Source organism: Petromyzon marinus, chromosome 57, assembly GCF_048934315.1.
Source record: "Petromyzon marinus isolate PM22_M1 ecotype Great Lakes invasive population chromosome 57, UKy_Petmar_22M1.pri1.0, whole genome shotgun sequence".
In the NCBI taxonomy this organism is placed as follows: Eukaryota; Metazoa; Chordata; class Hyperoartia; order Petromyzontiformes; family Petromyzontidae; genus Petromyzon; species Petromyzon marinus.
The window spans coordinates 5,208,699-5,223,082 of record NC_133723.1 but is presented as its reverse complement, the minus strand read 5'-3'; the positions used below and the strand labels follow the sequence as shown (position 1 = coordinate 5,223,082).

Sequence of the window (14,384 nt, the reverse complement as noted above, 5' to 3'; positions counted from 1 at the left end):
GGTTTGCAGACTTCAAGACACACAGCGCCACTTTTCAAATTTTTGCTGACCCCTTCTCCTTCGATGTGCAAGATGCCTCTCCTGTGCTTCAAATGGAGCTGATTGACCTGCAGTGCAATTCTGAACTCAAAGCCAAGTTCAGGGAGGTGAGTGCAAAAGCATACAAGCTTGGACAATTTTTGAAAGAATTGCCCCCCACCTTCCCTGAGCTTTCCAGGATGTTCAAGTGGACCATGTGCCTTTTTGGGAGCACATATCTGTGTGAAAAGCTCTTCTGCACCATGAACTTTAATAAGTCAAAGTACAGGTCCAAACTTACTGAGGGTCTCAATTGCTTCCTCCCTCAAGCCAAATGTGGCTCAGCTGTGTAAGAAGAGGAAGCGCTGCCAGGTCTCTGGCAGCAAGGAGTAGGTAAGAGAAGCCTATGTTCTGAAGAACCGTTCATGTTCTGAACTGTTATTAATAAAGATTGAGAAGATTGGATCAGTTGTACTTTTTTTGGAATACTTGATGCGGCCCAGCCTCACCCAGACTCTACCTCCAGCGGCCCCCAGGTAAGTTGAGTTTGAGACCCCTGATCTAAACAAACTGTCAAATCGCTGTAGTGTTCGATTTCACTCGGACAACTTCAGTCTTTCTTCGAACGCCGCTTTATTTACAATTCTCGTCCTCCACATTCCACAATATCCAGGTCGCCACGGCTCGCTCGCCGTGCTTCACTCGACTCGCTCGCCACCTTTGTCTCTTCACTCCCCACGATTACTTCGCTTGCTTCGCACTCAGTGACTCCGCACTCAGCGACTCCGCGCTCAGCAACTCCGCACTCAGCAACTCCGCACACAGCGTCTTCGCACGCAGCGACTTCAGCTCCACTATCGCTCTGCTCACTCCACTGCTGGCTATTCTCTTCAGCTCCGCTATCGCTCTGCTCACTCCACTGCTGGCTATTCTCTTCAGCTCCGCTATCGCTCTGCTCACTCCACTGCTGGCTATTCTCTTCAGCTCCACTATCGCTCTGCTCACTCCACTGCTGGCTATTCTCTTCAGCTCCACTATCGCTCTGCTCACTCCACTGCTGGCTATTCTCTTCAGCTCCACTATCGCTCTGCTCACTCCACTGCTGGCTATTCTCTTCAGCTCCGCTATCGCTCTGCTCACTCCACTGCTGGCTATTCTCTTCAGCTCCGCTATCGCTACGCTCACTCCACTGCTGGCTATTCTCTTCAGCTCCGCTATCGCTACGCTCACTCCACTGCTAACTACTTCGTCTTTGTGCAGCTTCGCTATCGCTACGCTCACTCCACTGCTAACTACTTCGTCTTTGTTCAGCTTCGCTATCGCTACGCTCACTCCACTGCTAACTACTTCGTCTTTGTTCAGCTTCGCTATCGTTACGCTCACTCCACTGCTAACTACTTCGTCTTTGTTCAGCTTCGCTATCGCTACGCTCACTCCACTGCTAACTACTTCGCCTTTGTTCAGCTTCGCTATCGCTACGCTCACTCCACTGCTAACTACTTCGTCTTTGTTCAGCTTCGCTATCGCTACGCTCACTCCACTGCTAACTACTTCGTCTTTGTTCAGCTTCGCTATCGCTATGCTCTCTCCTTCCAAACTCTGTCTCTCAACTCTGTCTCTCAACTCTGTCTTCCAAACTCTGTCTCTCAACTCTCCACACGTCAATTCCCCCTGTTGACGACTCCAAGCTCTCCCAACTCCATGTCTTGCCTCGTCCAGCTCCCAACTCCCCGCTCTCTGTGTGTCTCCCCAATGTATCTCCATTCTCATTACCCCTAATTAATTGGCCCGCGTGCCTCCCCACGCTTCGGGTCCTCAAACACCTGTCTTTCTCCAGACATCTCGACGCCTCCTCGCCCTTAATTGGCGCAACCGTTACCTCATCATCCCAGCCCTTGCACCTGGCTGTCCTAACATGACCCATACTGTTTTTGCCTTCGCTACAGGCTGACCCAAGATAACCCGTACTGTCTGTGTGATTATGCAATTACGCCACCTCCACCACGCACTTTCGTACTCCACTACATCGCTGTCCGTGGTGCTAACATTTTAAAATAAATAAATATAAACCGCCACTTCTTTCAAATGTTCTTGCCGTTGGTTTTCATAACCTGATGATGACTGCTTGTGTTGCAGTCGAAACGTCGTGATAATTTTATTGTTTTATATATATTTTATTATTTTATTGTTTCCCTTCAACGTGACTTTACCGAAAGAACCAAGAATATGAATCACTACAGTCACGAAAGCTTTTAATAAAATAATGCAATTATAATAATGAAATAAGCTTGCGGATTTGTGCATATAAGATGCAGGAAACGAAAAAGAGAAGTTGAGAGACGCAGCATGGCAGAGTGGGCGTGGGAGGAAGTGGGAGATGATCAAAAGTGACTGTGGAAGGGGCAGTGAGCTGCAAGGGAAAGCCCGTGAGGGGCTCTGTTTGCTGTCGGGAGCCATGCTCCAACCATCTCGTTACGGTGCTGGGCCTCGTGGCTCTGACTCGCGGTGCAGGTAAGAGAGAGGCAGTTGTGCCAGCATCCCCGTGTGTGTAATTCATCGGTGTGCGCATGTAATCAGTGTATGTGGTAGCACAGTGGATCGCGCACTGCTTTACAAACTCACCGACCTGAGGTGCACCTCGCTTTAGATGACGAATATCTGATCCGGTCCTGGGCCTCCTCTAGGTCGACTCGGCCTTCAAACGAGTACCTGAAGTAGGTAGACAAAGGCGGCAGAGTGTGGTTCCGTGGAGAACGTAATAGGTGCTGACGAATGGCACTGGTCCATACTGAGATTTATTGCCTGCACTGACCATCCATTAGTTCCTGTGACCGGTTCGTAAGTCGGGGACTGCGTGCACTGCGCTTGTTTGGTTTGACAGCCAATGGAGGTCGCAGCCAGCGCAGCGCGTTAGCGAGCGCGGTGCTCGGTGGAACCTCGTTCAGTCTGTACGCGTGTATGTTGAACTTCTTTTGCGCCGTACCCTAGCCAACCGTGCTAACGGGGTGTGCGGGAAAGTGTGCGCCGCGTGTAATGTGTGTGCGTGATTCCGTCGCAGAGTCAGGAGAATGGAAGTACAACGTGACTGTTTACACGGGAACTGAGACTGGAGCCGGGACAGACGCCAATGTACGCATTCGGATCTATGGGAACTATGTCACAAAAGAGATACAACTCAAACATTCAACAAGAAACCAGAATGCGTTTGAAAATGGGCAGGTTAGTGATTTCAAATTATTTTACTCTTTTTTTCAGAGTGTGAGATTTGATCGAAACGAATTGAAGTGCAATTACTCGCAAGGAATGGACTTGCATCTGCAGGCCAAGTGACGTCTTAACCGGAGGATGAGGCACAGAATGAGGCAGAGACGGCTGCAATCAGGAGCTCAACATTAGCTGGTTTTGTGCAACCACCGTGCAGGTCCCCGTAACGAGTGTGCTGGGTTGCAGTCACATTCATAACGATAATAACAGCACCCTAATAGAGAAATACAGAGTAACTGCAACATAATTAACATTATATATATTGAACTATATGAACCACATTCGTAGCGCTGTAGTGAAAATAACATAATTAACATGACATGAGCGTATTCGTGCGAGTACTCGTTTGGCAGTGAGATGCCCCCCTGGAGGGATTTTCCAGATTAAATATTTAAATAAACAATAACAGGAAACATCTCCGCGGCAGAGGTCATTCCCTCCTTTAGCTGCCAGTCTCATCCACGGCTCCCTCGGTCCGCCTGGAGACGCCTCCTCTCCCAGCCCATTTACATTTCCTGTCAATCACGCCAACTCCTCGCCAATGCAGTCTACCCTCTGACGGATTCCGCAGCTGCTGCACAGTGGACACGCGACCTACAAGGTCGGCTGCCCAAGCAGCGTCCCACCACGGCTGGAGAACTTCCGCTTGGCCACCGGACTCACGGAGACAAATCCAATGGCCGCCAATTTGGTGCCTTGTTGTGCTTGTTCTGTGATGCCCGTGATCCTGTTTCCGTCTCTCAGTGTAATTCCTGCATGCAGCTCCCCCAGGTGTGCATCTTTCGGCTTTTGTTCCTTTTCTTGTCAAGAGTCCACGTTCTAATCCATGTCGGGGCCTGCGGATCACACTGATTGATAACTCTTTTTCAACCACGTTGCCATGTTCGTCTTCATCCTCACGCTCAACTATTCAGAGGCACTCATTGCTCTCCCCTGTCTGTGTGTGGTCAATGGTGAAGGAAGCTTTGCTATCCCTAGCTTGCTCATGCAGATTTTCTCAGCATCATTTGAAGATGTTTCTACCAAAATGGGAGACAGAAATAAATCTAAGTAGAGAAAATATTGACCACCTCTAATTCCTTCATGGCATCGTCATTAGCAACAAACCACATGGCAGGATAAATTAACGAAATATAAAAGGCCGCAAAGTGGGGCTCAAGATAAAAAAAAAATTTGCAACACTAAATAAACGTCACTTGCTCTCTAAACAACTGAAGGCATCTGAGACGCGACATAGCGCGAAAACAGTTTAACACGTTAGGCTTTCGCGACCAATATCATACATGATAGAGGTTTTTTGGGTTAGATCGCGTAAATATATAAATTTATAAATGCCTCGTTAAACCCGCCACCACCCGAGGCAGCCAATTAGTAAACTTTGTCATGACAACAAAACATGCCAATCGTTACTAGCTCAGCACACCGGTGTGTTGGAGAGTAAACCCACAAAATGTACAATAGAGTACAACGTTTCGCCGGTAAGTACAACAACCAGCCTCATCAGGCGACAGCCAGAATAATGCAAAACACAGCGCGCATACCGAGAGCAGCTCCTGAAGGTCGACTGGTCAAGTTGTAGGCACCCCAGAGTGGACATTGCAGACTATGAACAGCAATGTGCATGCCTGCGTTGTGAAGCCAAATACAGGCGTGTCTTGCTTAACGAGTGAGATACGTTCTGCGAAAATTACTCGGTAAGCGAATATTCATTGAACGATCGTTTTCCCAGATGCCATCCAGACGTCCACCCTTCGTCCTTCCTTGTGGAAGAGATATGTGGATGACACTTTCGTCATTTGGCCACATGGCCTGCCAGCATTGAACCAATTTCTCAACCACATTAATGCCATACACCCATCCATTAAATTCACCATGGAAGTGGAGAAGGATGGTAAGCTACCATTCCTGGATGTTTTGTTTGAGAAATAACCTGATGGCTCTTTGGGACACTCTTTCTACAGGAAAGCCACCCACACAGATTGCCATCTGAAACCTGATTCCCACCACCATCCGGCACAGAAGAATTCCCTCATCATAACACTACACCATAGGGCCCACTGCATTCCCGACCAACACCACCTAGCCAGTGAACTGGAACACGTACACTAGGCCCTTCAGATGAATGGATATTCGGACCACATTATCCACAAAGCTGTTTCTCCAACCATGGAGAAACAACCCCCTGAGACGCCGATCAAAACTATCACGTTACCATACATAGCAGGCATTACCAAAAAGATTGCCAAAATCTTAAACAAGCACAAGATCCAGGTCCGATTCAGTACAGTACACAAAATCTGTGATATAATCCCATCTGTGAAGGATGTCATTCCTGATATGCAATATCCGGGAGTCTACAAACTAAGTTGCACCTGTGGTGATTGTTACATTGGGGAAACGAAACGACATATCTCGGACCGTGTTCGCGAGCACAAGGCAGATCTGAAACACGGCAGAACTAATACCTCTGCCGTGGCTGACCATTGCTATAACGCTGTGGGCTCTCATGATATTGTTTTTTTCCGAGACCAAGGTGCTCTGCAAACCTTCGGGCTACTATCAAAGGTTTGTTCATGAAGCCATCCAGATATATAAACATAGACATAACTTCAACCGAGGAGATGGATACAAATTGAGCAATCATTGGAAGGATGTTATTAACCAGGTAAAACCTTAAATGCGTTATGGTGTTGCCTTCATATCTGCATCTTCGCCCTTTTGCTTTTGCGTCTCCTTTTGCCCTTTGATCCTTTCTAGTTGCTCTTCATCCGGCAGTACCCCCCCTCTCCTCCCTGCCCCCCCCCCTTTCTTCTCGTATTACGGGAGTCCTTCTACCCACTTCAGCAGTTGTTTCTTGGTGTTGTTGTTCCACCTGATGACGGACGCTTGTTGCGCCCGAAACGTAGTGATTTAATTTATTTAATTTTATACCTACGTGACTTTACCGAAAGAACCAAAGAGTACGTTTTCCCATGTTAAAAGTTATTAAGCCAAGTACACGTATTACCTCCTCGTTCTCCGTTATGATTCCCTGCACTCATGAGCCCCAACGAGGGTGAACATCACTACCGTTTAACGCGTGCTAAGGACCTCACGCCTGAAGGCCTCCTCAAGTCTGTCGGAAGTCGCAGTCAGATTTTGCACCAGCTGAGTTCTTTGTTAGACTTGATTTCGAATTGAATAGAAATCCTTTTTCTACAGATTGACGAGTTCCTCGTGAAGCTGGACCCTCTTGGGAGAATCAAGAGTATTACAGTTGACAACGATGGGACATTTCGTTTCCTATTTGGAGTTTAAAACAACTTGTGATCAAGGAGCGGAGCAGTGGATGCACGACCATGTTTGTGTGCGAGTGCTGGATAAGAGGCCAAAAGAAGACGCTTTTTCCCAAGGAGGTAACGAAATCGGCGAGCTGTGGGTAACACCACCATTGCTGTTGCATCATGGGCATCGCATTCATTTCAAAGGCATTTTCTGTGTTCGCAGTGAACGTCACCAGCTCATTTGCATGTGCTGATTACGTAATATCGCACTTGTAAATTCATCTGTTTTATAGTTGCCTGTAAGGTGACACTCGAGTCAAATGTGGGTGCCAAGTTTAGTCATTACACACGGTTCCTGAGCACAGGGCCCAAAGGCTGAAAAAGTCGAGTGGCCAGCAACAATCAGCACTGCCAACATTGTCACATATGAGTGTAGCACGTTTCGTGAATTGAACAAGGTTATTGTGAGAGCTTGGGAAGAGAGGCGATGATGGGAGGACGGAATTCCAAAGTGGAGCAGTGCGTGGCCAGGAGCAGAGGGAGACACGTGGTGCAGTGCGGTGGTGGCTGTACGTGGTGTGGATGTTTTGGATGAGGATGAAACAGTCTGGCAGACTGGTAAAGAGTCTGGTAGACCTACTTACTGGACGCGTGAAAAAGAGCTTCATAGCTCATCGGATTCCTCCAGTGTAAATACAGATTCTGATTCCTCAACATGGGTAGAGGAGTCAATTAGTGACATTTACGGGAACAGTGATTATGACAGTAGTGACGTAAGGGGCCGTCCATAAATGACGTCACGCACCTGGGGGGGGGGGGGTCACATCAAAATGCGCAACTTTAAATTACTATAGAATAAATTTTAGTTTTAAAACTTTCGTGACTGCAGGGATTCATATTCTTGGTTCTTTCGGTAAAGTCACGTAGAAGGGAAACAATAAAATAATAAAAATATAAAACAATAAAATTATTGTTTATATTTTAAATAATACAAATATAAAAAAAAATTGTATTGTTTTATATTTTAAATAATAGAAAATATAAAACAATCATTGTATTGTTTTATATTTTTATTATTTTATTGTTTCCCTTCTACGTGACTTTACCGAAAGAACCAAGAATATGAATATAGAATTGTTATAACAACACTCCTACAACATCAGAGTGCAGCGCCAGATTAAATATGCACTACAATGACAATAGTTTAAGGCGATTTGAAGCATGTTTTATTTTCAAAATGGAAATATGATTTTGAGGGGGGGGGAGCAGAGCTTTGTGACGTCATATTTGAGAGGGGGTGGGTCTGACTGTATGTGACGCCGTGTGACGAGGAGGGGGGCCAAAAATCGTCCAAAATCGCGTGACGTCATTTATGGACGGCCCCTAAGAGTGATAAGGAGGCGACTGACTGCCAGTGAGCGGGTGACAACAGAACTCCAACTTTTCCGGCATGTGTGCTTTGAGTAGATGTAGGAATGTTAACTGATCAGAGTTAGAGGCTTTTGGTGGCTCCCTTCAGAACTCCAATGCACTCTTTTATCGATCCATGGACAAATAATAAGATAGTCCTGGGATTTTGAAGGGGAGTCCAAAATTACAAATGGTGTTCAGGTTTGACTGGGTACAAGGACAGAATCGACTTTGCTTCTGCCAATCACAGCTCTCTATCTCTTATACTGGCAAGAAAGGTCCCATATTGTAGCTGCTGTACCCGAGCTATAAATGCCCTCATAATGCATTGTCTTCGTGCTTTTCGTCTTGTCATTCTGTGGTCTCACACTTTGAGACTAGGCTTTAAAATAAAGCTGTCTCTGGTGTGGACCAATCGATTTGAAAGACAATGCATATATTATAAGAGGATGTCTTTGATTACATGTTCAACACAAGTATGCGTGGTTAATGCAGACAGGATTCCTTGCAAAAGGTTTGTTTGGTGTTTTAACATCTTAACACCTGTTGTATTGCCAGAAAGGCTAAAACCTATTCTTATATATACAAGTGGTTTCAGTAAATAGAAGGAACTTCAGAAGGTCATTCTGTCTTCATGTACATTGTTGGGCAAGTGTTTAGCTATCTGTCTAGTCGCGCAGCGTCACGCACGACCAGAACAGAACAGTTTGCGTGCGAGTGTTTGGGTGAGAGACTTCTCTTGGGTGAGAGACTTCTCTCGCTTGCTCTCCTCAAGGGCACACGCGACACGTTGTGCCACCCAGAGTGTGGAGCCCAACTCGGCATGAATGCCGCCTTTGGCTCCCCGGTGGCGATGTTTAGACATCACACCAGGTACACATTTGAGGCTGAGTTGACCGAGGGGATGCCCAGGACCCATTTAGATACAATCGTCACTGGTGTTGCGCGCGAGCGGGAATCTAACTGGGGTCGCCGGGTTGGTAGTGAAGCGCACTAACCATTGCACTACCGCTCCCCACACACATGGTGGCATGCGCTCACACCTACACACACACGCGCGCGTGCATGCACACACGCACACTCACTTTTACACACACTTTCACACACACGTGGGAGCGCGCACACACAAACACTCACTCCCAGCGGCAGGCTGTAAATCATTATATCTCGCGGAGGATCGCTCCGCTGAACTAAATAGTTAAACAGTTCAGTTCGCGAGGTGCGAATTCGCGTTTGCAAGTCACGTTCAAAAAAATTATCTCGTGGAAGCAGGTTTATAAGTGCGGATGTTCGTAGTTCGGGTGAACGTGAGTCGGTGACTCGTACTCTGGTATTTCGTTTCCAAGTAGATAAATATTCTCCAAAATAAGGAACCACATGAGTTTTGAATTTCAGCCATAAACCACAGATATGAAGTAGACACAATGGAGCGTGGGTGATTTTGTGCATGAGCCAGCCGAATGTAAATGTACAGCGAAGTGTTGTGAATGTATAGGGCTCCTCGAGGGGTATGACAGCAGTGCTGATGACTCCACTCTACTTATAAGTCCTAATGAGGACGAAACTGGCCAACAGCTGTCTGCATTTCACTGCTGCCCATTTGGGACGGCTACATTTTCGCAACTCCATGAGCAAATAGTTTTAACGACATACCTCTAATGGCCACACATTCAGATATTTTGAACCCGTGGTCTGTGGAAGGCTTAAAGTACATTTTAATTCCCGTGAGATGTTAGCTCAACCGATTGGTGTAATTGTTGGGTGACCGAGGCAATGTTTTTTTGTGAATACAATAAGACTACATCTGTCAAAGTCAGTAGGAGTGATGGTGCAGTGGTTAGCACTGCCCGATGACCCTCGCACACAAAACCAGACGCGTCCTCCTTGCCCAACCCCCCCCCCACCCCCCCTTGGCTGTCGCAACTCGGCACGCACTGTGGGCTCGAGGCTGTTTTTGCGAAACTCGCGAGGTTGCTTCCGTTAGTACACACGAAGGGTGTCATTTGAAAACTGATGACACCAGAATTTAAGATGACAAAAATTCAGTTGACAGTCACCGAGTTGTAAGACCAATCCGCCACGGGAGCCTCCTGTTCTGCCTCACGGCAGGTGTGGGGGTGTGTGTACACAGGAATATCCTGTTTGGATGTTGAGTTTGGTCACGTGACCAGGAAGTTCCGATTTGACATCCTCTCAGCCACGCGGCAGGGTATCAGCCATTACACAGAGTACAAAATGGTGGCACAAATAGCGTCCCAGTGAAGACAGGTGCATCTGTTCATTGTGGGATTTTAAGAAGCATTGTCTGTAAGTTCGTTTATGTTCTTATAATACTGGAAATGATGTTATAATGTTAGAATGTCCGTTATAATGCTGTAAATGCCTTTATGATTCTGTTAAATTGTTATGATAAATATGAGGCCTAGTTAACAACGAAGCCTGCCACTTGCCTTATTGTGAATGTTACTTGTAATTGAATGAGTCGAGTCAGACTTGTACCCATGTAACCATATTGCAATCTTGAGAGCACGGATGACGACATAGCTCATCCACAGTTCAGTGGTATGTGTAGTGCTGTATATTTAGGCTGCAGTATGATGAGTACACGATGTGCCCTTATTTAACACAATAGCTTATTCTCTTGTATAGCTGTTCAGTGCTAATGTAGGTGCCTGGTCCCTCCAGGACCTACTGTGGAGTTTCATGTTATCTAAGACAATGTTACGATGCTGCAGTGGTCATTGTATTGATATTCCAAGTATTAACAGATGCTGTATTTTGTGCTGTGTTTTTCTATCAGTTTTACCTCGTTCAATTAATTAAATATGTCGGAGTCGGATGTTCACCCTGGCTCTGAAAGTGTATTGAATGCGAGGTTGACTACCCGGATAGTGGTGCAACGCAGCGCACAGCGAGGCCGAGACACTCGCGCCTAACAGCACTGTTTAAAACTATACAATACTTTTTTTTACCAGGTAAGGCCTACTGAACCATGTAGCTCTTTTTCAGAAGTCGACTTGGCCACAATGGATAGGTCAACGAATTTGATCATCATCATGTGGAAATGTATTGCAGCCACATACTCTAAACTTACGTTGGTTTAAAATGTGGATGTAAAAACCGGACTCAGAGAAGAATCCATGCGACCACGGGGAGATAGAGACCAAACTCCAAATATGCAGTAGGCAAGATGGCGATAGCGCCGCTCCAGCTGGCTGCTGACATCTCTTGGTTCCACCGTCACCAAAATACTTCCACCCCTTGTACCTTCCTCACCTCTCCATTCATCCTCCCCCGCTCTCCTTATTCTCATCTTGCTCATCTTCAACTCTATTCTCACTTATTTTGTTTCATTCTTTTCTTTATCAGTGCTTTAGCGACACCACCCTACCTGCCCCCGCAGGCATTGCGCGCTCCCCAGCGACACAACGGCTGGCGAAAGCCGGCTGTGCCGCCTCTACAGCGCGGCTTCCCTGCCGCTCGGTGCGATCGACGGGTCGCTCCGGCAATTGAGCCAGGCGGCTCTCCTGCTGAGCTGCACTGCCAGCGGGGTGGTACCGGCCCAGCGCGCCTGGGGCACTCGCTGTGAGAGCACGGCTGGCGAGGGCCGGCTGCGCCATCTCTGCAGCGCGGCTTCCCTCACGCCCCGTGTGGCTAACGGGTCGCTCCGAGGGATGAGTCAGGCGGCTGTCCTGCTGAGTGGCACTACCAGCACGGTGGTGTTGGCTGAGTACGCCTGGGGCACCCGCTGTGAGAGCACAGCTGGCAAGATCCGACTTTGCTGTCTCTGTAGTGCGGCTTTCCTGCCACCTCGGAGCAGCGTTACCGCCCCGGCGCGCCTGCGGCACCAACTATGTGTGCACAGCCGGCGAATACTGGCTGTGCCATCTCCACGTGGTGGCTGTGCTGTCTCCATGGGGTGGCTCCACTTCTGCCCCATCATGCAGCTGGCAGGCCACTTCAGCATCTACGTCTGATGGCTCCTGCATGGAGCCACGATTGCTGCCCAGGGCCGCCCCTGCCTGGGGCCTTTGCCATAACGAGGCCAGGTGCACCACCACCTCGCCGCACTGCACGGCCGACGGGCTATCCAGGCGAGTACGCCGGGCGGCTCCCGGCCGGGGCTGTGGCACCGTGAAGGCTTCGCCTCGTCGGGGCCTACGCGTCCGCAATATGGGTGTGCCATTGTCATTGCGAAGTGCAGCTGACTTCTTGGGCAGCTCGCTTCCTGCACGGCGCTGCTTCGTCCGTGCGATGGCGTGCGGCCGATGGGCCGTGGGCGCCCACTCTGCGTGCGCATGGCTGGGCAGTGCTGCCGGCCAGTGGTGCCTGCCTGCATTCTGGGCCGCTCCTTTGACCACTGCGCACTTCTCTCCTTGGTTTCCTCATCGCTTCCACCAATCTCTTGATTTCTCCTCCATGCACCCGACACTGCTTCTTTTGTTCTAAATTCAGAACTTTCTTCCTCTTTGGACGCGCTTGCACCCAGTGCCGGATTAAACTAGTGCGGGACCTGTAGCATATATTGTAAAGGGGCCCTAAATAAACAAAAACACTTAAATATTAAAACACATACATTTTTTACTTGCATAGTAAAGTAATTGTATGTTTTCATTTTCTATACAGCCAGATAATACGACAAATTGCTAACCTTGAACACTCATTCGTTCGCAAAAGTTGAAGGTGGAATAGTACTATAGTAATAGAGCAAGTGCAGAATCACCGAACCAGAATTCATAGCTTGAAAGCATTTAGCGCGGGGCCCTGGAGAGTGCGAGGCCATTAGCATTTATAGCTACTACTACACGTGTAGCTACTACTACTACACGTGTAGCTACTACTGCACGTGTAGCTGCTACTACTACACGTGTATTACTACTACTGTACATGTAGCTACTACTACTACACGTGTAGCTACTACTACTACACATGTAGCTACTATTGCACTTGTAGCTACTACTACACATGCTACTACTACACATGTAGCTACTACTACTACACATGTAGCTACTACTACTACACATGTAGCTACTACTACTACACATGTAGCTACTACTACACATGTAGCTACTATTACACGTGTAGCTACTATTACTACACGTGTAGCTACTACTACTACACGTGCAGCTACTACTACTTCACGTGCAGCTACTACTACTACTACACGTGCAACTACTACTACACGTGTTGTAGCCACTACTACACGTGTAGCTACTACCACTACACGTGCAGCTACTACTACTTCACGTGCAGCTACTACTACTACACGTGCAGCTACTACTACTACACGTGTAGCTACTACTACACATGTAGCTACTACTACACGTGCAGCTACTACTACTTCACGTGTAGCTACTACTACACGTGTAGCTACTACTACTACACGTACACCTACTACTACTTCACGTGCAGCTACTACTACACGTGCAGCTACTACTACTACACGTGCAGCTACTACACGTGCAGCTACTACTACTTCACGTGTAGCTACTACTACACGTGTAGCTACTACTACTACACGTGTAGCTACTACTACACGTGTAGCTACTACTACTACACATGTAGCTACTACTACACGTGTAGCTACTACTACTACACGTGTAGCTACTACTACTACTACACGTGTAGCTACTACTACTACACGTGTAGCTACTACTACTACACGTGTAGCTGCTACTACTACACGTGTAGCTACTACTACACATGTAGCTACTACTACTACACATGTAGCTACTACTACTACACGTGTAGCTACTACTACTACACATGTAGCTACTACTACTACACGTGTAGCTACTACTACTACACATGTTGTAGCCACTACTACACGTGTAGCTACTACTACTACATATGTAACTACTACTACATATGTAGCTACTTTTGCTACTAGGATAATCCAGCATTGCTTGGCACCTATGCTCCCCTTCCACCCTCTGCAACGTCCCCCATGTCCTTGGTTATCGTCAACGCTCAAGTCACAGCGCCGGCTGATGCGCAAAGCATAGCGCATCTGGAGGACTCCACCAACCCATCACTCATGTTCCTTATATAATGCCCTACTATCAAATTACACTTCGGCCCCTGGAGGCTTCTCGCCAATCATACTTTCTTTCCCTCATTTCCTACCGATCTCCACACCCTGCTCTACTCTTCAATACCCTAAACTTTCTGCTTCATCCGTCTTCTAATGCACCTGCAACTTCCTCGTCCACCCCCATTCCTGTGGTCCTCTCAAACTTCTTGATGACCAAAATCACCCACATCCACTTCTCCATGATCACTAAGAAATCCACACTACACCATACTACTTATTCCTTAAATGCATTCTCCGCCGTTTCTGTTATGGAGCTGTCTATCATCGTCCCCAAAAATCCGTCCCACCTTTTTCTACCTCGATCCCCTTCCGCCTTCCTTCTTCCATTAATTCTC

At 47.5% G+C, this 14,384-nt stretch overlaps 2 protein-coding genes across 4 annotated transcripts in view; one reads left to right on the top strand and one right to left on the bottom strand.

Moving 5' to 3' along the window:
- Positions 1 to 14,384, bottom strand: part of DUT (deoxyuridine triphosphatase) — a 272,920-nt gene that overhangs the window by 169,572 nt on the left and 88,964 nt on the right. The gene's annotated exons all lie outside the window — the stretch shown is intronic.
- Positions 2,377 to 14,384, top strand: part of LOC116954995 (uncharacterized) — a 41,152-nt gene continuing 29,144 nt past the window's right edge. For 2 of the 3 annotated variants that reach the window (XM_032975913.2, XM_076052696.1), the window contains exons 1-3: positions 2,383 to 2,529; positions 3,077 to 3,237; positions 6,484 to 6,677. Coding sequence is in view for 1 of the 3 variants with exons in the window: in XM_032975912.2 (XP_032831803.2) it covers positions 6,548 to 6,677 (130 nt within the window). In the remaining 2 variants the exon portion in view is untranslated. Of the gene's footprint in view, positions 2,530 to 3,076; positions 3,238 to 6,483; positions 6,678 to 14,384 lie in introns of all 3 variants that reach the window. The other variant, XM_032975912.2, reaches the window with a different exon arrangement.